Source organism: Oncorhynchus gorbuscha, linkage group LG10, assembly GCF_021184085.1.
Source record: "Oncorhynchus gorbuscha isolate QuinsamMale2020 ecotype Even-year linkage group LG10, OgorEven_v1.0, whole genome shotgun sequence".
In the NCBI taxonomy this organism is placed as follows: domain Eukaryota; kingdom Metazoa; phylum Chordata; class Actinopteri; order Salmoniformes; family Salmonidae; genus Oncorhynchus; species Oncorhynchus gorbuscha.
The window spans coordinates 13,754,262-13,779,064 of NC_060182.1; the positions used below are offsets into that span (position 1 = coordinate 13,754,262).

Consider the following 24,803-nt stretch of genomic DNA (forward strand, 5'->3'; position numbering starts at 1 on the left):
CTTATTTCATGCTGTGGTTGATACATTGTAGCCTTCTTCATGCCCGACATGATTGTTCAATAAGAGCTAGTTTAATCTGAGCCCTCCTATCTCTCTCTCTCCCAGGTGGATGCGTTGCGTGTTCGTCTGGAAGAGAAGGAGTCCTTCCTCAGTATGAAGACCCAGCAGCTCCAGGACCTGATGGAGGAGAAGGACACGCTGGCCGGAGAGATCCGGGACATGAAGGATATGCTGGATGTTAAGGAGAGGAAGGTCAACATCCTGCAGAAGAAGGTGTGTGTGTGAATGTGACTAGCTGTTTTCCAATAGTGTTAATTACAACTAATTAGTCCGCTAGTTTGGGGAGTCACCACTGAGTATGACCCCGGAGACATCCTTCTCTCAGCACACACACACACACACACACACACACACACACACACACACACACACACACACACACACACACACACACACACACACACACACACACACACACACACACACACACACACACACACACACACACACACACACACACACACACACACACACACACACACACACACACACACACACACACATGGATAAGCACACACTCAGATGCATACGCACACGCACACGGAAACACACACGCTACCTGAAGTGTAGGTTGAAGAGGAAGCCAGTCAAACGATGTACCCTTAGGAGAGGAAGTCGGCCCTGTGAGAAGGTCTCATACTTATAGAACTGTTTATGACTTTATTCAATTGAATTAAGTGACTACAGTATTTGTTGACATCACATCATCACTAATGCTGATGGGTCCCTGACAGGACAGAGAAGAAAGACACACTCATATCCATCCTAGTTTGATATAAATGAGCTCGTTAGGCAGTGGGCGTGAGACAGAGCCCATGGGTCGAAGGTAAGAGGCTAATTAGGAATGGCTACATCAGATAGTGACTAAAGGGCATCTTTACTCATACATAAGGCATGGACAGGAACCCCCCCCCCAACCTCTATTAACCCCATTAAACACAGTAAGGGAAAGCGACGGAGGAGGAAAGAGGCAGAAGAGGGAGAGTAGAGAGGAACCTTTACGTGTGTGTAATTGGCCCATAGAGGACAGGAACACACACCAGGTGGCCATGGGTCTGTCTGCAGAATTAACCTTATAAAAGCTTCTGAAGCCATGCATGTGTGTGTGTGTGAGGAGTGACATCACAGCGACATGTTGAGACAATGTTGTGTACAGTAGCCCTGTGAAGGCACAGATAGACTGACTTAGCCCAGACTAAAGAACTTGTCCCAGGTGTTCTATTACTCCCTGACTAAACACTCTGCACTGCATAGGAGGAGCCCTGCCTTCTGATTGGTTTGCCAAACTTCCTGGTTCCCATAGATCCATGAGGGCTGTAATTTACAGTATGGTCCCTGGGGGCGGGTCAGAGAGAAGCTGAGGGTCACTGCTAATTTCCTCCCCTTCTCTGGGGTCCATCACTCATAATTGGCCCCTGGTGAAAGACTCTTCTTCCCTGAAATAATGCAACAGGAGAGGAATAGAAGAGGCCTTGACCTACCCTAACATGTCCCCACCTTATTGATTGACTGACTGAATGGCCGGCTGACTGAATGGCCGACTGACTGAATGGCAGACTGACTGACGGAATGGTCAACAGACTGAATGGCTGACTGACTGACTGACTGACTGACTGAAAGGCTGACTGAATAGCTGGCTGGCTGGCTGGCTAACTGACTGAATAGCTTACTGACTGAATGGCTTACTGACTGGCTGACTGTTTGACTGACTGACTGACTGAATAGCTGGCTGCCTGACTGAATAGCTGGCTGACTGACTGAATAGCTGGCTGACTGACTGAATAGCTGGCTGCCTGCCTGAATGGCTGAATGACTGGCTGAATGACTGGCTGACTAGCTGAATGACTGACTTACTGACTGGCTGACTGACTGAATGGATGACTGAATGGCTGACTGACCAACAGAATGGCTGACTGACCAACTGAATGGCTGACTGACCAACTGAATGGCTGACAGACCGGCTGACTTGCTGACCGAATGGCTGAATGGTTGAATGGCCTATTGGCTGAACGGCTTGCTGACTGGCTGGCTGGCTGATTGAGCGGCTGGCTGATTGACTGAATGGCTGACCGACTGAAAAGCTGACTGACTGTCTGGCTGACTGGCTGACTGACCGGCTGACTGAATTGCTGACTGACTGTTTGGCTGGCTGAATGACTGGCTGGCTGACCGACTGACTGAACGGCTTGCTGACTGACTGACTGGCTGGCTGACCGACTGAATGGCTGACCGACTGAACGGCTGACTGACCGGCTGACCGACTTAATGACTGACCGACTGACCGGCTGGCTGAATGGCTGATTGACTGTCTGACTTCTTAATTTTTTGGGGCTGTTTGACTGACCTATATGGCTGATTGACTGACTGGCTGACCAATTGACTGAATGGCTGACTGACCGACTGACTGACCAGCTGACTTGCTGACTGACCGAATGGCTGTTTGGCTGACCGACTGACTGACTGGCTGACTGAATGGCTGGCTGACTGACTGTCTGACTTTTTAATGTTTTTGTTTAACTAGGCTGACTGACTTGCTGACTAAATGGCTGACTGACTGGCTGGCTGAATAACTGACTGAATGGCTGGCTGACTGACCGGCTGACTGACTGACTGAATGGCTGACTGGCCGACTAACTGAGTGACTAAATGATTGAATGACTTGCTGGCTGACCAACTGAATAGCTTGCTGACTGACCGACTGACCGAATGGGGCGGCAGGGTAGCCTAGTGGTTAGGGCGTTGGGCTAGTAACCGGAAGGTTGCAAGTTCAAATCCCCGAGCTGACAAAGTACAAATCTGTCGTTCTGCCCCTGAACAGGCCCACTGTTCCTATGCCATCATTGAAAATAAGAATTTGTTCTTAACTGACTTACCTGGTTAAAGGCTAAATGGCTAAAGGATAAATAAAATAAAATAAATGGCTCATTGGCTGACTGAACGGCTGATCACTGATGGAAAAAGTACTCAACTGTCATACTTGAGTAAATGTAAAGATACCTTTATAGAAAATAAAAGTAAAGTAAAAGTCACCCAGTAAAATTCTACTTGAGTAAAAGTCTAAAAGTATTTGGGAAGTAAAAGTATAAATAATTTCAAATTCTTTATATTAAGCAAATCAGATGGCACCATTTCCCAGTTTTTTTAATTTACGGAAAACCAGGGGCTTCAACACTCAGACATCATTTACAAACAAAGCATGTTGTGTTTAGTGAGTCCGCCAGATCAGAGGCAGTAGGGATGACCAGGGATGTTCTGTCAAGTGCCTGAATTGGACTATTTTCCTGTCCTGCTAAGCATTCAAAATGTAACGAGTACTTTTGGGTGTCAAGGAAAATGTCTGGCAGGCTGAATGGCTGAATGGCTGACTGAATGTCTGAATGTCTGAATGGCTGAATGGCTGAATGGCTGACTGGCTGAATGGCTGACTGAATGGCTGACTGAATGGCTGACTGAATGGCTGACTGAATGGCTGAATGGCTGAATGGCTGGCTAACTGACTGGCTGAATGGCTGAATGGCTGGATGGCTGACTGAATGGCTGACTGAATGGCTGAATGGCTGACTGAATGGCTGAATGAATGGCTGAATGGCTGCCTAACTGACTGGCTTACTGAATGGCTGGCTGAATGGCTGAATGGCTGGCTAACTGACTGGCTTACTGAATGGCTGAATTACTGAATGGCTGAATGGCTGACTGAATGGCTGAATGGCTGGCTAACTGACTGGCTGACTGAATGGCTGAATGGCTGGCTAACTGACTGGCTGACTGAATGGCTGAATGTCTGGCTAACTGACTGGCTGACTGAATGGCTGACTGAATGGCTGACTGAATGGCTGAATGGCTGACTTGACTGGCTGGCTCTTGTAGTTGTGTAACTGTAAGTGCAGCCTACACTGTGTTAGATGAACAGTATCACACTACCCAGCTGTGTCTCTCATAAAGGTCTCATCCCTTCAGGCCTCTCCGGACTAACAGCAGCAGCCCCAGTCAGTCCATTAGGCTGTAAATCACTGAGAATGTGTTCCCCCTGCAGAGAGAGAGGGAGCAGATATCTAAACCAGACAGACAGACACACACACTATCACACACACACACACACACACACACACACACACACACACACACACACACACACACACACACACACACACACACACACACACACACACACACACACACACACACACACACACACACACACACACACACACACACACACACACACACACACACACACACATTGGCTGACATGTCACAGATGCAGGCCAGCTCTGGAGATGATATTGCTGCATCTCTGTGGGTCCGGCAGGCTTACTCTTCCCCCTGGAAACAACCCCATTCCAATGCCCACCCAGAGTGTGTGTTTGTGATGATGACGGGTTGGCGTATGTGTGTCTGTTTCTCTTTCTCTGTGTGTGTGTGAGAGTGTGTGTGTGCGTGCGTGCGTGCGTGCGTGTGTGTGTGTGTGTGTGTGTGTGTGTGTGTGTGCGTGCGTGCGTGCGTGCGTGTGTGCGTGTGTGTGTGTGTGTGTGTCTGTTTCTGTTTCTCTGTGTGTGTGTGTGTGTGTGTGTGTGTGTGTGTGTGTGTGTGTGTGTGTGTGCGTGCGTGCGTGCGTGCGTGTGCGTGTGTGCGTGTGTGTGTGTGTGTGTGCGTGCCTGCGTGTGTGTGTTTGTTTGTTTGTCCTGGCATCGTTTTCTCTCCATCCAGTGACTGTAGATGAAGAACACAGTGATGACTGTTAACATGGTTATAACATATATTAAAATGCTATCCCAAACCAGTCCAGGACACACACTCACATCCTGACATGTTGAACTACACGTGTGAGTACAGAATATATGGGTACAATAGAGGATCTAGCTCGCCTGCACTCAGCCTGTGCTGCTATAATCAACTGTGATTGGGTTCTGAGGGGCTAACCAGCCGATTGACTAAAGTGCCCTGCTTTAGAACCTACTTTAGAGGAGGACTGCAATCACCCTATAATGTGTGATACTTAACATGCTGCAGAAATAACTGCCAGCTGAAACAGGAAGAGAGAGGAAGAGAGAGAGAGACCACAGCCAAGACTTGTTAATATTCGGAATCAGCCTTACCATTAAACAAATCATTTACTCTTAAATATTACAACATAGCATTTTAAAGTATTTACCATGTTCAACATGGTATACTGTACAGCCATACAGTAGGCGCTGCTGCAGTGCCGAAAGTAAGATAAAGTTACCCTTATACTCTGATCTAAGGACAGTGTGCAATACCCCCTAATGGTTATGGTTAGGATTTATCCCCCTAATGGTTAAGGTTAGAATTTATCCCCCTAATGGTTAAGGTTAGGATTTATCCCCCTAATGGTTAAAGTTAGGATTTATCCCCCTAATGGTTAAGGTTAGGATTTATCCCCCTAATGGTTAAGGTTAGGATTTATCCCCCTAATGGTTAAGGTTAGGATTTATCCCCCTAATGGTTAGGCTTAGGATTTATTCCCCTAATGGTTAAGGTTAGGATTTATCCCCCTAATGGTTAAGGTTAGGATTTATCCCCCTAATGGTTAAGGTTAGGATTTATCCCCCTAATGGTTAAGCTTAGGATTTATCCCCCTAATGGTTAAGGTTAGGATTTATCCCCCTAATGGTTAAGGTTAGGATTTATCCCCCTAATGGTTAAGGTTAGGATTTTGGGAGGGTAAGCTGATCCTAGATCTGTAACTGTGGGCAACTTGTTATTGGAGCGAAGGGCCACCTTAACATGGTTGTTTGTCCCCACCCCAGCAGTAGATCGTACTCCCATGAGGTCATAGTTTACATGTGAAGTCTGGACGAATCATTTATAATGGTCAAAGATTTGATTTAGAATAAAAAAAACAGTATTGTAAATACATGAAAGAAGGAGTGGGAGAGGGTTGTGTGAGCATTGACGCTGACGTAGCTGAAGGCCTGGACAGAGAAACGTCTGTTTTACCCCTGGCCTGTACTACTGTGACCAATACATAATGATGCATTTATTTATTTATTTGTTAATTTTCGTTATTTCGGGGTGCTTGGACACAGTGGCTCAGTTGTGGTGTGGTTTTGGCGTACATGTGTTATTCATGTTCAAACATTGCGGTTGTCTCCATCCATATTCATGCTTCTAGAAGCCAGACGGTCTGTATGGAAGTATAGTATCCTGTATCACATTCACCTCTGTAGGACACACCACCAGTAGGACACACACACTCACTCTGGGTTGACTTGTGTAGAGCACCTACTCAGCCCAGTCAAAACTCTTCTCTGTCCGAGAAACCCAATGGTGGAACCAGCTTCCCCCTGAAGCTAGGACAGTCCCTGCACATCTTCTGAAAACATCTGAAACCCTACCTCTTCAAAGAGTATCTTAAATAAGACATCTCAGTATTTTCCTACTATCCCAACTAGCACTGACTTTGCTGATAACTCTTTTATTTGTGGACAAATGTACTACGACTATGATATGTTGTTGTCTCACCCAGCTACAGCTATAGCACTAACTGTACGTCAATCTGGATAAATGACTCAAATGTTAATGTAGAGTTTTTCTTTAGATCATTCTGCTATACATACAGAGCAGACTGTGTTAGTGTAGAATCTAGATGTTAGTGTCTAGCAGGTTTAATAGTGGATCACTTTACGGACGCAGCTCTTTGGCAACATGGGACACTGTCTCCAAGATGATTCTTCCTGGCAGCTCTGTCATCGCTTGCTCTGGCCTAGTTTCATTGGATGCCTTTGATACTGAAAGAGAGAGTAATAGAGACTGTCCCTTCACCTTTCCCCCCCTCGCTTTTTCTCTGTCTAGATTATCTCTACTTGACTGTCCACATACCGTACGTTCCATTTTTCCTTTATTCTCTTTCTCTGTGTCTCTACGATCTCCCCGTATCTTATGTTTCAGTTTGTCTTTGTCTTTGTCCTGTGTTGTGGTCTTTACAACGTCGTACAGCTTGGAATACCTGAATAAACTCTCTGGGATTATATGTGGAATATAAAACTGTCAAAGTCACACTTCTTAACTTCCTACATACCTCTATTTTCTCAGAAAGAACCCTTATTCTCCATCTCCTACTCTCCCACTCTCTCCTGCTCTCTCTTGCTCTCCCTCTCTCTCTCTCTACACAACATGTTTTACACCAGCTCAGGACAATCTTGGTCACTGTTGAGTCCCATCCATGTGGATGGGTAGGGGACATCTAGCAGTGGAGGCTTCTGAGGAGAGGAAGGCCATTAAAATGGATTGAACGGAGCGGATGAAATGACATCAAAACATGTATGATGTATTTTATACCATTCCACCTATTCCGCTCCAGCCATTACCATGAGCCCGTCCTCCCCAATTAAGGTTCCACCAACCTCCTGTGGAATCTAGTGTGTTGGTAGTCTGATCTATATGGATGAGTAGGGGACATCTAGTCTGATCTATATGGATGGGTAGGGGACATCTAGTCTGATCTATATGGATGGGTAGGGGACATCTAGTCTGGTCAATATGGATGGGTAGGGGACATCTAGTCTGATCTATATGGATGGGTAGGGGACATCTAGTCTGATCTATATGGATGAGTAGGGGACATCTAGTCTGGTCAATATGGATGGGTAGGGGACATCTAGCTGATCTATATGGATGGGTAGGGGACATCTAGTCTGGTCAATATGGATGGGTAGGGGACATCTAGTCTAATCTATATGGATGAGTAGGGGACATCTAGTCTGGTCAATATGGATGGGTAGGGGACATCTAGGCTGATCTATATGGATGGGTCGGGGACATCTAGTCTGATCTATATGGATGGGTAGGGGATGTGTAGGGGACATCTAGTCTGATCTGTATGGATGGGTAGGGGACATCTAGTCTGATCTATATGGATGGGTAGGGGACATCTAGTCTGATCTTTATGGATGAGTAGGGGACATCTAGTCTGATCTATATGGATGGGTAGGGGACATCTAGTCTAATCTATATGGATGAGTAGGGGACATCTAGTCTGGAGAATATGGATGGGTAGGGGACATCTAGTCTGATCTTTATGGATGAGTAGGGGATGGGTAGGGGACATCTAGTCTGATCTATATGGATGGGTAGGGGAAGGGTAGGGGACATCTAGTCTGATCTATATGGATGGGTAGGGGACATCTAGTCTGATCTATATGGATGGGTAGGGGACATCTAGGAAATTGCACGCTCCCTCAAAACTTGAGACATCGGTGGCAATGTGTTGTGTGACAAAACTGCACATTTAGAGTGGCCTTTTATTGTCCTCAGCACAAGGTGCACCTGTGTAATGATTATACTGTTTAATCAGCTTCTTGATATGCCACACCTGTCAGGTGGATGGATTATCTTGGTAACTGAGAAATTCTCACAAACTGGGATGTAAACAAATTTGTTCACAACATTTGAGAGAAAAAAGCTTTTTTGTGCATATGGAACACATCTCAGTGCGTATGGAACACATCTCAGTGCGTATGGAACACATCTCAGTGCGTATGGAACACATCTCAGTGCGTATGGAACACATCTCAGTGCGTATGGAACACATCTCAGTGCGTATGGAACACATCTCAGTGCGTATGGAACACATCTCAGTGCGTATGGAACACATCTCAGTGCGTATGGAACACATCTCAGTGCGTATGGAACACATCTCAGTGCGTATGGAACACATCTCAGTGCGTATGGAACACATCTCAGTGCGTATGGAACACATCTCAGTGCGTATGGAACACATCTCAGAGAGTTTGGAACATTTTGTGGATCTTTTATTTCAAGTCATGAAACATGGGACCAACACTTTACAAGTTGCATTTTTATTTTTGCTGTGTATATGGGTGGGTAGGAGAAGGCTAGTGTGTTGGTAGTCTGATTCATATGGATGAGAAGCTAGGAGAAGTCTAGTGTGTTGGTAGTCTGATTCATATGGATGAGAAGCTAGGAGAAGGCTAGTGTGTTGGTAGTCTGATTCATATGGATGAGTAGCTAGGAGAAGGCTAGTGTGTTGGTAGTCTGATTCATATGGATGAGAAGCTAGGAGAAGTCTAGTGTGTTGGTAGTCTGATTCATATGGATGAGAAGCTAGGAGAAGTCTAGTGTGTTGGTAGTCTGATTCATATGGATGAGAAGCTAGGAGAAGGCTAGTGTGTTGGTAGTCTGATTCATATGGATGAGTAGCTAGGAGAAGGCTAGTGTGTTGGTAGTCTGATTCATATGGATGAGAAGCTAGGAGAAGTCTAGTGTGTTGGTAGTCTGATTCATATGGATGAGAAGCTAGGAGAAGTCTAGTGTGTTGGTAGTCTGATTCATATGGATGAGAAGCTAGGAGAAGTCTAGTGTGTTGGTAGTCTGATTCATATGGATGAGAAGCTAGGAGAAGTCTAGTGTGTTGGTAGTCTGATTCATATGGATGAGAAGCTAGGAGAAGTCTATTGTGTTGGTAGTCTGATTCATATGGATGAGAAGCTAGGAGAAGTCTAGTGTGTTGGTAGTCTGATTCATATGGATGAGAAGCTAGGAGAAGTCTAGTGTGTTGGTAGTCTGATTCATATGGATGAGAAGCTAGGAGAAGTCTAGTGTGTTGGTAGTCTGATTCATATGGATGAGAAGCTAGGAGAAGTCTAGTGTGTTGGTAGTCTGATTCATATGGATGAGAAGCTAGGAGAAGTCTAGTGTGTTGGTAGTCTGATTCATATGGATGAGAAGCTAGGAGAAGTCTATTGTGTTGGTAGTCTGATTCATATGGATGAGAAGCTAGGAGAAGTCTAGTGTGTTGGTAGTCTGATTCATATGGATGAGTAGCTAGGAGAAGGCTAGTGTGTTGGTAGTCTGATTCATATGGATGAGAAGCTAGGAGAAGTCTAGTGTGTTGGTAGTCTGATTCATATGGATGAGAAGCTAGGAGAAGTCTAGTGTGTTGGTAGTCTGATTCATATGGATGAGAAGCTAGGAGAAGTCTATTGTGTTGGTAGTCTGATTCATATGGATGAGAAGCTAGGAGAAGTCTAGTGTGTTGGTAGTCTGATTCATATGGATGAGTAGCTAGGAGAAGGCTAGTGTGTTGGTAGTCTGATTCATATGGATGAGTAGCTAGGAGAAGTCTAGTGTGTTGGTATCAGTCTGCTGATAGCCCTCTGTAAGGGTCTCCTTCTCCCCTGGTATTCAGTCACACTTTTTGTACAACACTTCATTCAATGTAATTTAAAGGCTAGCAAGCCACCATGTTGATAATCAGCAAGCCATAAAACAGACAAAGGAAGTTGATGTGGAAACGATCAGAGACATAGACAGATGTTGCTGGTGTTCTGTAGATAGGTGATTTAAGTGATTAGTTGTCTGTGTGGCCTTTCTAAAGTACTCCAGTGGGTCACAGATCCCTATACATCAACTGGTGTCGTCAGATCAGGAGAGATCCATGATGAAGGCACCAGCGCCTTTCATCCTATAATAGTTTCCATCTGAGCAACCACATAGAGGGCAGAGATGGGAGTAAAGTAGTTGAAGTCCCTCCTGTCGCCTCGACAGCCTTAGCTCTAATAATGTGGGGTTGATGGGGAGGTTGAGGAAGTATGATTAGCCATAGTATGGTTGATATTATAGCGTGTTCATCAGGAGTAACCAAGCGATGTTAGCCTGAGTTCATCCTGACTTTCAGTCACCCCAGGGGCATCGATGGGGTTTGCAGACAGGTAGCAGGCAGTGGGTGATGGTATGAGGCTATTTCTAGTCATAACAGATGTAACAGAACTAAGATGATATCCCAACCCTCATAGCCATATTACTGCAGGTTAGACGTTGTGTCCTGTTATTGTATTTTCATATTACTGCAGGTTAGACGTTGTGTCCTGTTATTGTATTTTCATATTACTGTAGGTTAGAAGTTGTGTCCTGTTATTGTATTTTCATATTACTGCAGGTTAGACGTTGTGTCCTGTTATTGTATTTTCATATTACTACAGGTTAGACGATGTGCTCCTGTTATTGTATTTTCATATTACTGCAGGTTAGACGTTGTGTCCTGTTACTGTATTTTCATATTACTGCAGGTTAGACGATGTGCTCCCGTTACTGTATTTTCATATTACTGCAGGTTAGACGTTGTGTCCTGTTACTGTATTTTCATATTAATGCAGGTTAGACGTTGTGTCCTGTTACTGTATTTTCATATTAATGCAGGTTAGACGTTGTGTCCTGTTATTGTATTTTCATATTACTGCAGGTTAGACGTTGTGTCCTGTTATTGTATTTTCATATTACTGCAGGTTAGACGTTGTGCTCCCGTTACTGTATTTTCATATTACTTCAGGTTAGACATTGTGCTTCTGTTATTGTATTTTCATATTACTGCAGGTTAGATGTTGTGTCCTGTTACTGTATTTTCATATTACTGCAGGTTAGTCGATGTGCTCCTGTTACTGTATTTTTATATTACTGCAGGTTAGAAGTTGTGTCCTGTTATTGTATTTTCATATTACTGCAGGTTAGACGTTGTGTCCTGTTTTTGTATTTTCATATTACTACAGGTTAGACGATGTGCTCCTGTTATTGTATTTTCATATTACTGCAGGTTAGACGTTGTGTCCTGTTACTGTATTTTCATATTACTGCAGGTTAGACGATGTGCTGTATTTTCATATTACTGTACTGTATTTTCATATTAATGCAGGTTAGACGTTGTGTCCTGTTACTGTATTTTCATATTAATGCAGGTTAGACGTTGTGTCCTGTTACTGTATTTTCATATTAATGCAGGTTAGACGTTGTGTCCTGTTATTGTATTTTCATATTACTGCAGGTTAGACGTTGTGCTCCCGTTACTGTATTTTCATATTACTTCAGGTTAGACATTGTGCTTCTGTTATTGTATTTTCATATTACTGCAGGTTAGACGTTGTGTCCTGTTACTGTATTTTCATATTACTGCAGGTTAGTCGATGTGCTCCTGTTACTGTATTTTCATATTACTGCAGGTTAGACGTTGTGTCCTGTTACTGTATTTTCTTATTACTGCAGGTTAGACAATGTGCTCCTGTTACTGTATTTTCATATTACTGCAGGTTAGACGATGTGCTCCTGTTACTGTATTTTCATTTTACTGCAGGTTAGACGTTGTGTCCTGTTATTGTATTTTCATATTACTGCAGGTTAGACGATGTGCTCCTGTTATTGTATTTTCATATTACTGCAGGTTAGATGTTGTGCTCCTGTTACTGTATTTTCATATTACTGCAGGTTAGACGATGTGCTCCTGTTACTGTATTTTCATATTAATGCAGGTTAGACAATGTGCTCCTGTTACTGTATTTTCATATTAATGCAGGTTAGATGATGTGCTCCTGTTACTGTATTTTCATATTACTTCAGGTTAGACGTTGTGTCCTGTTATTGTATTTTCATATTACTGCAGGTTAGACGTTGTGCTCCTGTTACTGTATTTTCATATTACTTCAGGTTAGACATTGTGCTTCTGTTATTGCATTTTCATATTACTGCAGGTTAGATGTTGTGCTCCTGTTACTGTATTTTCATATTACTGCAGGTTAGACGTTGTGTCCTGTTACTGTATTTTCATATTACTGTAGGTTAGTCGATGTGCTCCTGTTACTGTATTTTCATATTACTGCAGGTTAGACGTTGTGTCCTGTTACTGTATTTTCATATTACTGCAGGTTAGACGTTGTGTCCTGTTACTGTATTTTCATATTACTGCAGGTTAGTCGATGTACTCCTGTTACTGTATTTTAATATTACTGCAGGTTAGACGTTGTGTCCTGTTACTGTATTTTCATATTACTGCAGGTTAGTTGATGTGCTCCTGTTACTGTATTTTCATATTACTGCAGGTTAGACGTTGTGTCCTGTTACTGTATTTTCATATTACTGCAGGTTAGACGTTGTGCTCCTGTTACTGTATTTTCATATTACTGCAGGTTAGTCGATGTGCTCCTGTTACTGTATTTTCATATTACTGCAGGTTAGACGATGTGCTCCTGTTACTGTATTTTCATTTTACTGCAGGTTAGACGTTGTGTCCTGTTATTGTATTTTCATATTACTGCAGGTTAGACGATGTGCTCCTGTTATTGTATTTTCATATTACTGCAGGTTAGAGGTTGTGCTCCTGTTACTGTATTTTCATATTACTGCAGGTTAGACGATGTGCTCCTGTTACTGTATTTTCATATTAATGCAGGTTAGACAATGTGCTCCTGTTACTGTATTTTCATATTAATGCAGGTTAGACAATGTGCTCCTGTTACTGTATTTTCATATTAATGCAGGTTAGATGATGTGCTCCTGTTACTGTATTTTCATATTACTTCAGGTTAGACGTTGTGTCCTGTTATTGTATTTTCATATTACTGCAGGTTAGACGTTGTGCTCCTGTTACTGTATTTTCATATTACTTCAGGTTAGACATTGTGCTTCTGTTATTGCATTTTCATATTACTGCAGGTTAGATGTTGTGCTCCTGTTACTGTATTTTCATATTACTGCAGGTTAGACGTTGTGTCCTGTTACTGTATTTTCATATTACTGTAGGTTAGTCGATGTGCTCCTGTTACTGTATTTTCATATTACTGCAGGTTAGACGTTGTGTCCTGTTACTGTATTTTCATATTACTGCAGGTTAGACGTTGTGTCCTGTTACTGTATTTTCATATTACTGCAGGTTAGTCGATGTACTCCTGTTACTGTATTTTAATATTACTGCAGGTTAGACGTTGTGTCCTGTTACTGTATTTTCATATTACTGCAGGTTAGTTGATGTGCTCCTGTTACTGTATTTTCATATTACTGCAGGTTAGACGTTGTGTCCTGTTACTGTATTTTCATATTACTGCAGGTTAGACGTTGTGCTCCTGTTACTGTATTTTCATATTACTGCAGGTTAGTCGATGTGCTCCTGTTACTGTATTTTCATATTACTGCAGGTTAGACGATGTGCTCCTGTTACTGTATTTTCATTTTACTGCAGGTTAGACGTTGTGTCCTGTTATTGTATTTTCATATTACTGCAGGTTAGACGATGTGCTCCTGTTATTGTATTTTCATATTACTGCAGGTTAGATGTTGTGCTCCTGTTACTGTATTTTCATATTACTGCAGGTTAGACGATGTGCTCCTGTTACTGTATTTTCATATTAATGCAGGTTAGACAATGTGCTCCTGTTACTGTATTTTCATATTAATGCAGGTTAGACAATGTGCTCCTGTTACTGTATTTTCATATTAATGCAGGTTAGATGATGTGCTCCTGTTACTGTATTTTCATATTACTTCAGGTTAGACGTTGTGTCCTGTTATTGTATTTTCATATTACTGCAGGTTAGACGTTGTGCTCCTGTTACTGTATTTTCATATTACTTCAGGTTAGACATTGTGCTTCTGTTATTGCATTTTCATATTACTGCAGGTTAGATGTTGTGCTCCTGTTACTGTATTTTCATATTACTGCAGGTTAGACGTTGTGTCCTGTTACTGTATTTTCATATTACTGTAGGTTAGTCGATGTGCTCCTGTTACTGTATTTTCATATTACTGCAGGTTAGACGTTGTGTCCTGTTACTGTATTTTCATATTACTGCAGGTTAGACGTTGTGTCCTGTTACTGTATTTTCATATTACTGCAGGTTAGTCGATGTACTCCTGTTACTGTATTTTAATATTACTGCAGGTTAGACGTTGTGTCCTGTTACTGTATTTTCATATTACTGCAGGTTAGTTGATGTGCTCCTGTTACTGTATTTTCATATTACTGCAGGTTAGACGTTGTGTCCTGTTACTGTATTTTCATATTACTGCAGGTTAGACGTTGTGCTCCTGTTACTGTATTTTCATATTACTGCAGGTTAGTCGATGTGCTCCTGTTACTGTATTTTCATATTACTGCAGGTTAGACGTTGTGCTCCTGTTACTGTATTTTCATATTACTGCAGGTTAGACGTTGTGCTCCTGTTACTGTATTTTCATATTACTTCAGGTTAGACATTGTGCTTCTGTTATTGCATTTTCATATTACTGCAGGTTAGATGTTGTGCTTCTGTTATTGTATTTTCATATTACTGCAGGTTAGACGTTGTGTCCTGTTACTGTATTTTCATATTACTGCAGGTTAGTCGATGTGCTCCTGTTACTGTATTTTCATATTACTGCAGGTTAGAAGTTGTGTCCTGTTATTGTATTTTCATATTACTGCAGGTTAGACGTTGTGCTCCTGTTACTGTATTTTCATATTACTTCAGGTTAGACATTGTGCTTCTGTTATTGCATTTTCATATTACTGCAGGTTAGATGTTGTGCTCCTGTTACTGTATTTTCATATTACTGCAGGTTAGACGTTGTGTCCTGTTACTGTATTTTCATATTACTGTAGGTTAGTCGATGTGCTCCTGTTACTGTATTTTCATATTACTGCAGGTTAGACGTTGTGTCCTGTTACTGTATTTTCATATTACTGCAGGTTAGACGTTGTGTCCTGTTACTGTATTTTCATATTACTGCAGGTTAGTCGATGTACTCCTGTTACTGTATTTTAATATTACTGCAGGTTAGACGTTGTGTCCTGTTACTGTATTTTCATATTACTGCAGGTTAGTCGATGTGCTCCTGTTACTGTATTTTCATATTACTGCAGGTTAGACGTTGTGTCCTGTTACTGTATTTTCATATTACTGCAGGTTAGACGTTGTGCTCCTGTTACTGTATTTTCATATTACTGCAGGTTAGTCGATGTGCTCCTGTTACTGTATTTTCATATTACTGCAGGTTAGACGATGTGCTCCTGTTACTGTATTTTCATTTTACTGCAGGTTAGACGTTGTGTCCTGTTATTGTATTTTCATATTACTGCAGGTTAGACGATGTGCTCCTGTTATTGTATTTTCATATTACTGCAGGTTAGATGTTGTGCTCCTGTTACTGTATTTTCATATTACTGCAGGTTAGACGATGTGCTCCTGTTACTGTATTTTCATATTAATGCAGGTTAGACAATGTGCTCCTGTTACTGTATTTTCATATTAATGCAGGTTAGACAATGTGCTCCTGTTACTGTATTTTCATATTAATGCAGGTTAGATGATGTGCTCCTGTTACTGTATTTTCATATTACTTCAGGTTAGACGTTGTGTCCTGTTATTGTATTTTCATATTACTGCAGGTTAGACGTTGTGCTCCTGTTACTGTATTTTCATATTACTTCAGGTTAGACATTGTGCTTCTGTTATTGCATTTTCATATTACTGCAGGTTAGATGTTGTGCTCCTGTTACTGTATTTTCATATTACTGCAGGTTAGACGTTGTGCTTCTGTTATTGCATTTTCATATTACTGCAGGTTAGATGTTGTGCTCCTGTTACTGTATTTTCATATTACTTCAGGTTAGACATTGTGCTTCTGTTATTGCATTTTCATATTACTGCAGGTTAGTCGATGTGCTCCTGTTACTGTATTTTCATATTACTGCAGGTTAGAAGTTGTGTCCTGTTATTGTATTTTCATATTACTGCAGGTTAGACGTTGTGTCCTGTTATTGTATTTTCATATTACTACAGGTTAGACGATGTGCTCCTGTTATTGTATTTTCATATTACTGCAGGTTAGACGTTGTGTCCTGTTACTGTATTTTCATATTACTGCAGGTTAGACGATGTGCTCCCGTTACTGTATTTTCATATTACTGCAGGTTAGACGTTGTGTCCTGTTACTGTATTTTCATATTAATGCAGGTTAGACGTTGTGTCCTGTTACTGTATTTTCATATTAATGCAGGTTAGACGTTGTGTCCTGTTATTGTATTTTCATATTACTGCAGGTTAGACGTTGTGTCCTGTTATTGTATTTTCATATTACTGCAGGTTACGTTGTGCTGTTACTGTATTTTCATATTACTTCAGGTTAGACATTGTGCTTCTGTTATTGTATTTTCATATTACTGCAGGTTAGACGTTGTGTCCTGTTACTGTATTTTCATATTACTGCAGGTTAGTCGATGTGCTCCTGTTACTGTATTTTCATATTACTGCAGGTTAGACGTTGTGTCCTGTTACTGTATTTTCTTATTACTGCAGGTTAGACAATGTGCTCCTGTTACTGTATTTTCATATTACTGCAGGTTAGACGATGTGCTCCTGTTACTGTATTTTCATTTTACTGCAGGTTAGACGTTGTGTCCTGTTATTGTATTTTCATATTACTGCAGGTTAGTTGATGTGCTCCTGTTATTGTATTTTCATATTACTGCAGGTTAGATGTTGTGCTCCTGTTACTGTATTTTCATATTACTGCAGGTTAGACGATGTGCTCCTGTTACTGTATTTTCATATTAATGCAGGTTAGACAATGTGCTCCTGTTACTGTATTTTCATATTAATGCAGGTTAGACAATGTGCTCCTATTACTGTATTTTCATATTAATGCAGGTTAGATGATGTGCTCCTGTTACTGTATTTTCATATTACTTCAGGTTAGACGTTGTGTCCTGTTACTGTATTTTCATATTACTGTAGGTTAGTCGATGTGCTCCTGTTACTGTATTTTCATATTACTGCAGGTTAGACGTTGTGTCCTGTTACTGTATTTTCATATTACTGCAGGTTAGACGTTGTGTCCTGTTACTGTATTTTCATATTACTGCAGGTTAGTCGATGTACTCCTGTTACTGTATTTTAATATTACTGCAGGTTAGACGTTGTGTCCTGTTACTGTATTTTCATATTACTGCAGGTTAGTTGATGTGCTCCTGTTACTGTATTTTCATATTACTGCAGGTTAGACGTTGTGTCCTGTTACTGTATTTTCATATTACTGCAGGTTAGACGTTGTGCTCCTGTTACTGTATTTTCATATTACTGCAGGTTAGTCGATGTGCTCCTGTTACTGTATTTTCATATTACTGCAGGTTAGACGATGTGCTCCTGTTACTGTATTTTCATTTTACTGCAGGTTAGACGTTGTGTCCTGTTATTGTATTTTCATATTACTGCAGGTTAGACGATGCTCCTGTTATTGTATTTTCATATTACTGCAGGTTAGATGTTGTGCTCCTGTTACTGTATTTTCATATTACTGCAGGTTAGACGATGTGCTCCTGTTACTGTATTTTCATATTAATGCAGGTTAGACAATGTGCTCCTGTTACTGTATTTTCATATTAATGCAGGTTAGACAATGTGCTCCTGTTACTGTATTTTCATATTAATGCAGGTTAGATGATGTGCTCCTGTTACTGTATTTTCATATTACTTCAGGTTAGACGTTGTGTCCTGTTATTGTATTTTCATATTACTGCAGGTTAGACGTTGTGCTCCTGTTACTGTATTTTCATATTACTTCAGGTTAGACATTGTGCTTCTGTTATTGCATTTTCATATTACTGCAGGTTAGATGTTGTGCTCCTGTTACTGTATTTTCATATTACTGCAGGTTAGACGTTGTGTCCTGTTACTGTATTTTCATATTACTGTAGGTTAGTCGATGTGCTCCTGTTACTGTATTTTCATATTACTGCAGGTTAGACGTTGTGTCCTGTTACTGTATTTTCATATTACTGCAGGTTAGACGTTGTGTCCTGTTACTGTATTTTCATATTACTGCAGGTTAGTCGATGTACTCCTGTTACTGTATTTTAATATTACTGCAGGTTAGACGTTGTGTCCTGTTACTGTATTTTCATATTACTGCAGGTTAGTTGATGTGCTCCTGTTACTGTATTTTCATATTACTGCAGGTTAGACGTTGTGTCCTGTTACTGTATTTTCATATTACTGCAGGTTAGACGTTGTGTCCTGTTACTGTATTTTCATATTACTGCAGGTTAGTCGATGTGCTCCTGTTACTGTATTTTCATATTACTGCAGGTTAGACGTTGTGCTCCTGTTACTGTATTTTCATATTACTGCAGGTTAGACGTTGTGCTCCTGTTACTGTATTTTTATTACTTCAGGTTGACATTGTGCTTCTGTTATTGCATTTTCATATTACTGCAGGTTAGATGTTGTGCTCCTGTTACTGTATTTTCATATTACTGCAGGTTAGCGTTGTGTCCTGTTACTGTATTTTCATATTACTGTAGGTTAGTCGTACCCATGTGCTCCTGTTACTGTATTTTCATATTACTGCAGGTTAGACGTTGTGTCCTGTTACTGTATTTTCATATTACTGCAGGTTAGGCGTTGTGTCCTGTTACTGTATTTTCATATTACTGCAGGTTAGGAATGTACTCCTGTTACTGTATTTTAATATTACTGCAGGTTAGACCCAGTGTCCTGTTACTGTATTTTCATATTACTGCAGGTTAGTTGATGTGCTCCTGTTACTGTATTTTCATATTACTGCAGGTTAGGTTATGTCCTGTTACTGGTATTTTCATATTACTGCAGGTTAGACGTTGTGCTCCTGTTACTGTATTTTCATATTACTGCAGGTTAGTCGATGTGCTCCTGTTACTGTATTTTCATATTACTGCAGGTTAGACGTTGTGCTCCTGTTACTGTATTTTCATATTACTGCAGGTTAGATGATGTGCTCCTGTTACTATATTTTCATATTACTGCAGGTTAGATGATGTGCTCCTGTTACTGTATATTACTGGTAGGAGCTGTGGGGTGGAGGAGAGATGGACATTGGTGTAACCCATGCGGTTCAATCCAGCGGTGTAACCCAGCAATGTACTGTAACTCAGAGGGAATAACCCAGTGGAATAACCCAGTGGAATAACCCAGCGGTATAACCCAGTGGAATAACCCAGCGGTATAACCCAGTGGAATAACCCAGTGGAATAACCCAGTGGAATAACCCAGTGGTATAACCCAGTGGAATAACCCAGTGGAATAACCCAGCGGTATAACCCAGCGGTATAACCCAGTGGAATAACCCAGCGGTATAACCCAGTGGAATAACCCAGCGGTATAACCCAGTGGTATAACCCAGTGTAATAACCCAGCGGTATAACCCAGTGGAATAACCCAGCGGTATAACCCAGTGGAATAACCCAGTGGAATAACCCAGCGGTATAACCCAGTGGAATAACCCAGTGGAATAACCCAGTGGAATAACCCAGCGATATAACCCAGTGGAATAACGCAGCGGTATAACCCAGTGGAATAACCCAGTGGAATAACCCAGCGATATAACCCAGTGGAATAACCCAGCGGTATAACCCAGTGGAATAACCCAGCGATATAACCCAGCGGAATAACCCAGTGGAATAACCCAGTGGAATAACCCAGCGATATAACCCAGTGGAATAACCCAGTGGAATAACCCAGTGGAATAACCCAGCGATATAACCCAGTGGAATAACCCAGTGGAATAACCCAGCGATATAACCCAGTGGAATAACCAAGCGGTATAACCCAGTGGAATAACCCAGTGGAATAACCTAGCGGTATAACCCAGCGGTGTAACCTAGCAATGTACTGTAACTCAGAGGGAATAACCCAGTGGAATTCCCAGTGGAATAACCCAGTGGTATAACCCAGTGAAATAACCCAGCGGTATAACCCAGCGGTATAACCCAGTGGAATAACCCAGCGGTATAACCCAGCAGTATAACCCAGCGGAATAACCCAGTGGAATAACCCAGTGGAATAACCCAGTGGTATAACCCAGTGGAATAACCCAGTGGAATAACCCAGTGGAATAACCCAGTGGTATAACCCAGCGGTATAACCCAGTGGAATAACCCAGCGGTATAACCCAGTGGAATAACCCAGCGGTATAACCCAGCAGTATAACCCAGCGGAATAACCCAGTGGAATAACCCAGTGGTATAACCCAGTGGAATAACCCAGTGGAATAACCCAGTGGAATAACCCAGTGGTATAACCCAGCGGTATAACCCAGTGGAATAACCCAGCGGTATAACCCAGTGGAATAACCCAGCGGTATAACCCAGTGGAATAACCCAGTGGAATAACCCAGTGGAATAACCCAGCGGTATAACCCAGTGGAATAACCCAGCGGTATAACCCAGTGGAATAACCCAGTGGAATAACCAAGTGGTATAACCCAGTGGAATAACCCAGTGGAATAACCCAGTGGTATAACCCAGTGGAATAACCCAGTGGTATAACCCAGCGGTATAACCCAGTGGAATAACCCAGCGGTATAACCCAGTGGAATAACCCAGCGGTATAACCCAGCAGTATAACCCAGCGGAATAACCCAGTGGAATAACCCAGTGGAATAACCCAGTGGTATAACCCAGTGGAATAACCCAGTGGAATAACCCAGTGGAATAACCCAGTGGTATAACCCAGCGGTATAACCCAGTGGAATAACCCAGCGGTATAACCCAGTGGAATAACCCAGCGGTATAACCCAGTGGAATAACCCAGTGGAATAACCCAGTGGAATAACCCAGCGGTATAACCCAGTGGAATAACCCAGCGGTATAACCCAGTGGAATAACCCAGTGGAATAACCAAGTGGTATAACCCAGTGGAATAACCCAGTGGAATAACCCAGTGGTATAACCCAGTGGTATAACCCAGCGGTATAACCCAGTGGAATAACCCAGTGGTATAACCCAGTGGTATAACCCAGTGGTATAACCCAGTGGAATAACCCAGTGGTATAACCCTGTGGAATAACCCAGTGGTATAACCCAGTGGTATACCCCAGCGGTATAACCCAGTGGAATAACCCAGTGGTATAACCCAGTGGTATAACCCAGCGGTATAACCCTAGCACTACATAGTATTCCATTGTGGAACGATGGATATGCTTGAAGTAACTAAAAGAGAGGAGAGGTAGAGGTGGACAGAGAGCAGCTGTGGTCCCAGCTGGGTGGCCTAACTTCCTCCCTCCCTCCCTCCCTCCCTACCTCCCTCCCTCCCTCCCTCCACTGGATCAAAGCTCTGGCAATTCCTCTATCAAAAGGAGAAGAAAAAGAAAAGAATTAATACTAATGGTGCTGGGAGCGGAGAAGTAAAGCATTTGGGTAATTACCCAGCAATCACTGCAGCATTCCACAGCTGAGGGGGCAGAGATAGGGCCCTGAGCTTAAAGAGCAGGGACAAGGATCAACTCAAACATGCACACACACACACACAGACAGACACACACACACACACAATGATGGTTCAAACTTAACTGCCACATATGTTATCCGTCTTCATCTATGTGTCAGGTATCTCCTGATTCCCTTCTTTGGAGTCCAACGCTGTGAAAATAAAGGCTGCCTTCTGCTTTCTCAGACAGTGTGTGTGTCTGTGTTCCTGTGTTAGTGTCTAATTGATATGTATGAATGCAATGGAGGGTGTGTGTAAGGTTTATGGAGGAATGTGGGGGGAGAGGGGGAGTATGTCTGGTTGTCATGTGTGTGAGGGTGAGGCAACCCCCGTTGTCTGAAAATGGAGGTCAGTTTATGTTAATTGTGTGTGTGTGTGGCCCTCAAGGGTTAGCAGTATGTTACTTCAGAATATCTCCATATGTTATACTGGGAGAAAAGAGAGACAGAGAGTTGGGACTGTGTGTCTGTCTGGGTGTATGTGTCTGTCTGGGTGTATGTGTCTGTCTGGATGTGTGTTAGTTTGTCATTGAGTGTCTGCTTGCATGTTTGTGTGTATGACACAGAAAGGCTTTGTTTTTCTAAACACGACGTGGTGGTTACCAGAGGATGTTAGGGGGTCATGGAGGAAGCAGCTCAGGCTGTCACAGGCCCACCTCCTAATCGGACTGAAGCCCGTAGAAAATTCGGTCTCTCTGAGTTGCTCTATTTCCCAGACTCCCAGACCTTTTTCCATGACTTTGTGGTTGGCAAGGCCCTGGCTGCTGGCGTGACAACACTGTGCGCTGTCAAGGTGCTGCTCATTCTGGTTGTAGGCCATTGGTGGTTTGGCGTCGGCAGGCAGGTATACATTTTATAGGCAGAGCACACACATGCACATATACATGCCATGCAGTATTGCATGTGGACATGCTCACACAAAGGCCTCTGCTGTAGTATTTATGGTGTGTTCATACGCTGTGTCCTGCTGGCTATAGTGTAGAGTCAGCAGGTCCATAGGCCACAGATCTCAACAGTCTATACTCCATCCCTCCACCAGAGGAACTGTTATTTAAAGACCCTTTATCTCTCAACATCCTACAATTCCATAGCAGGATGCTTTGAGAGACAATGATTGAAACGTCTTTCCTCGTTTACATAAAATGTGTCAATGATTTCAGAACTTTTGTTCCGCTGCTCTCCCCTCCCTCTCACGGGCTCCACTCATCTTATGATGTCATGGCGCTCTGTCGTTCTGGTCCATAGCGGATGAGTAATGTGTCCTTGAGCGAAGGAGCATGACATCACAAAGGTCGGGCGAGTGAAACGGAGAGAGGTGTCATTCTCCAGTGGAGTGTTTCAGCCCTGGGGTCACATGGTAGCAATGACCCCGTTGTCAACTCCCCAGGTCTCTCTGTCAATAAAACACATTACATCTGACCATGTCACCACAAACAAACGTCTGTCTGACAAAGGTTTTGTCTGTAGAGGCGTTGGAATATTACGCTGTTTGAAATGTAATATACATTGAGATACTTCAGATTCAGAAATGCTTCAGCTGAAGGTATAGTTGACAGCTGTCTTTATTCAAGGAGACTCAGTAAACCTAGACAGACATTCCATCTGGAGTAGCACAGTGTTGCCACTGGAGGGCAACAGCTCACAGTATGTGGCCAGAAGAGGTTGTCCAGACAGCTAACCAGAGAGAGAGGCCGTTAGCTCATCCCCAGTTAGTCCTGGGACATATGGGCATGGCTGGGTCCCAAATGGGCCAAGAGTGTGTAAAGCTGTCATCAATGCAAAGGGTGGCAACTTTGAAGAATCTCAAATATAAAATATATGTTGATTTGTTTAACACTTTTTCGGTTACAGCATGATTCCATGTGTTGTTTCATAGCGTTGTGTCTTCACTATTATTCTAGTATCCATTTATGAGGAGAGAGAGAGAGAGAGAGAGAGAGAGAGAGAGAGAGAGAGAGAGAGAGAGAGAGAGAGAGAGAGAGAGAGAGAGAACCTGCAATCAGCCTAACCTGTTGCATCATTAAAACAAACATGTGGTCTGAAAGGTCACGGGATTCTATCAGGTTATTTTACCATGCATCCAAACTAGCCCTCTGTGATGACACACATCCGAGAGGCCTTTCCCTAGAGGAAGTCAAGGAGGACCAGTAAACCTCTGGAGTGTTGGGAAACTGGACATCAACAACCTCTCTGAGAGTGTGTGCGTGCGTGCCCGAGAGAAAAACATGGGTGTAATGAGAGAGAGGAGTGAGAACAATAGATCTTGTTGAACTAATGCAGTTGAAAGAAGCTGTACATTCTTCCTAATCCAACAAATTGATCTGGGTCCCACTGTTTCCAATTATACTACTGTGTTTCTGTGACCTAGTTTTCCTCTACTGTAGGTAAGAACACCTCTTCCCTACACTTCTAGGGGAGAATACCGTGTTATGTCGTTGAGTTTGTGGTCGTGGTTCTTGTCCCAGTCTCTGTGTGTGTATTTCTCTTCCAACCGCCTGGGTGAAGGCTGCCATCTTATCATATTTTCAGAGGTTATGACAAACCTCAATGAAAAATGATTGCCTTTCAAAAAGAAGACCAATTATTGTTTGGTATTTTTATTGGTCCAAGAAAGTTTTTAAAAATACAAAGATTGCATTTTTTACTGTCGTCACGCTTTGCTCCTTGTTCTTTTGTGTTCTGCATAAATTCATTCTCTGAGGACCGGTTCCCAGTTCAGAGTTTA

General features: G+C 42.4%; 1 protein-coding gene across 5 annotated transcripts in view; it reads left to right on the top strand.

Moving 5' to 3' along the window:
- The window catches only part of LOC124045576 (ERC protein 2-like), a 629,643-nt gene that overhangs the window by 156,425 nt on the left and 448,415 nt on the right, over positions 1 to 24,803 (top strand). For all 5 annotated transcript variants that reach the window (XM_046364959.1, XM_046364957.1, XM_046364960.1 and 2 more), the window contains one exon: positions 106 to 273. In XM_046364959.1, the coding sequence (XP_046220915.1) occupies positions 106 to 273 (168 nt within the window). The remainder of the gene's footprint in view (positions 1 to 105; positions 274 to 24,803) is intronic.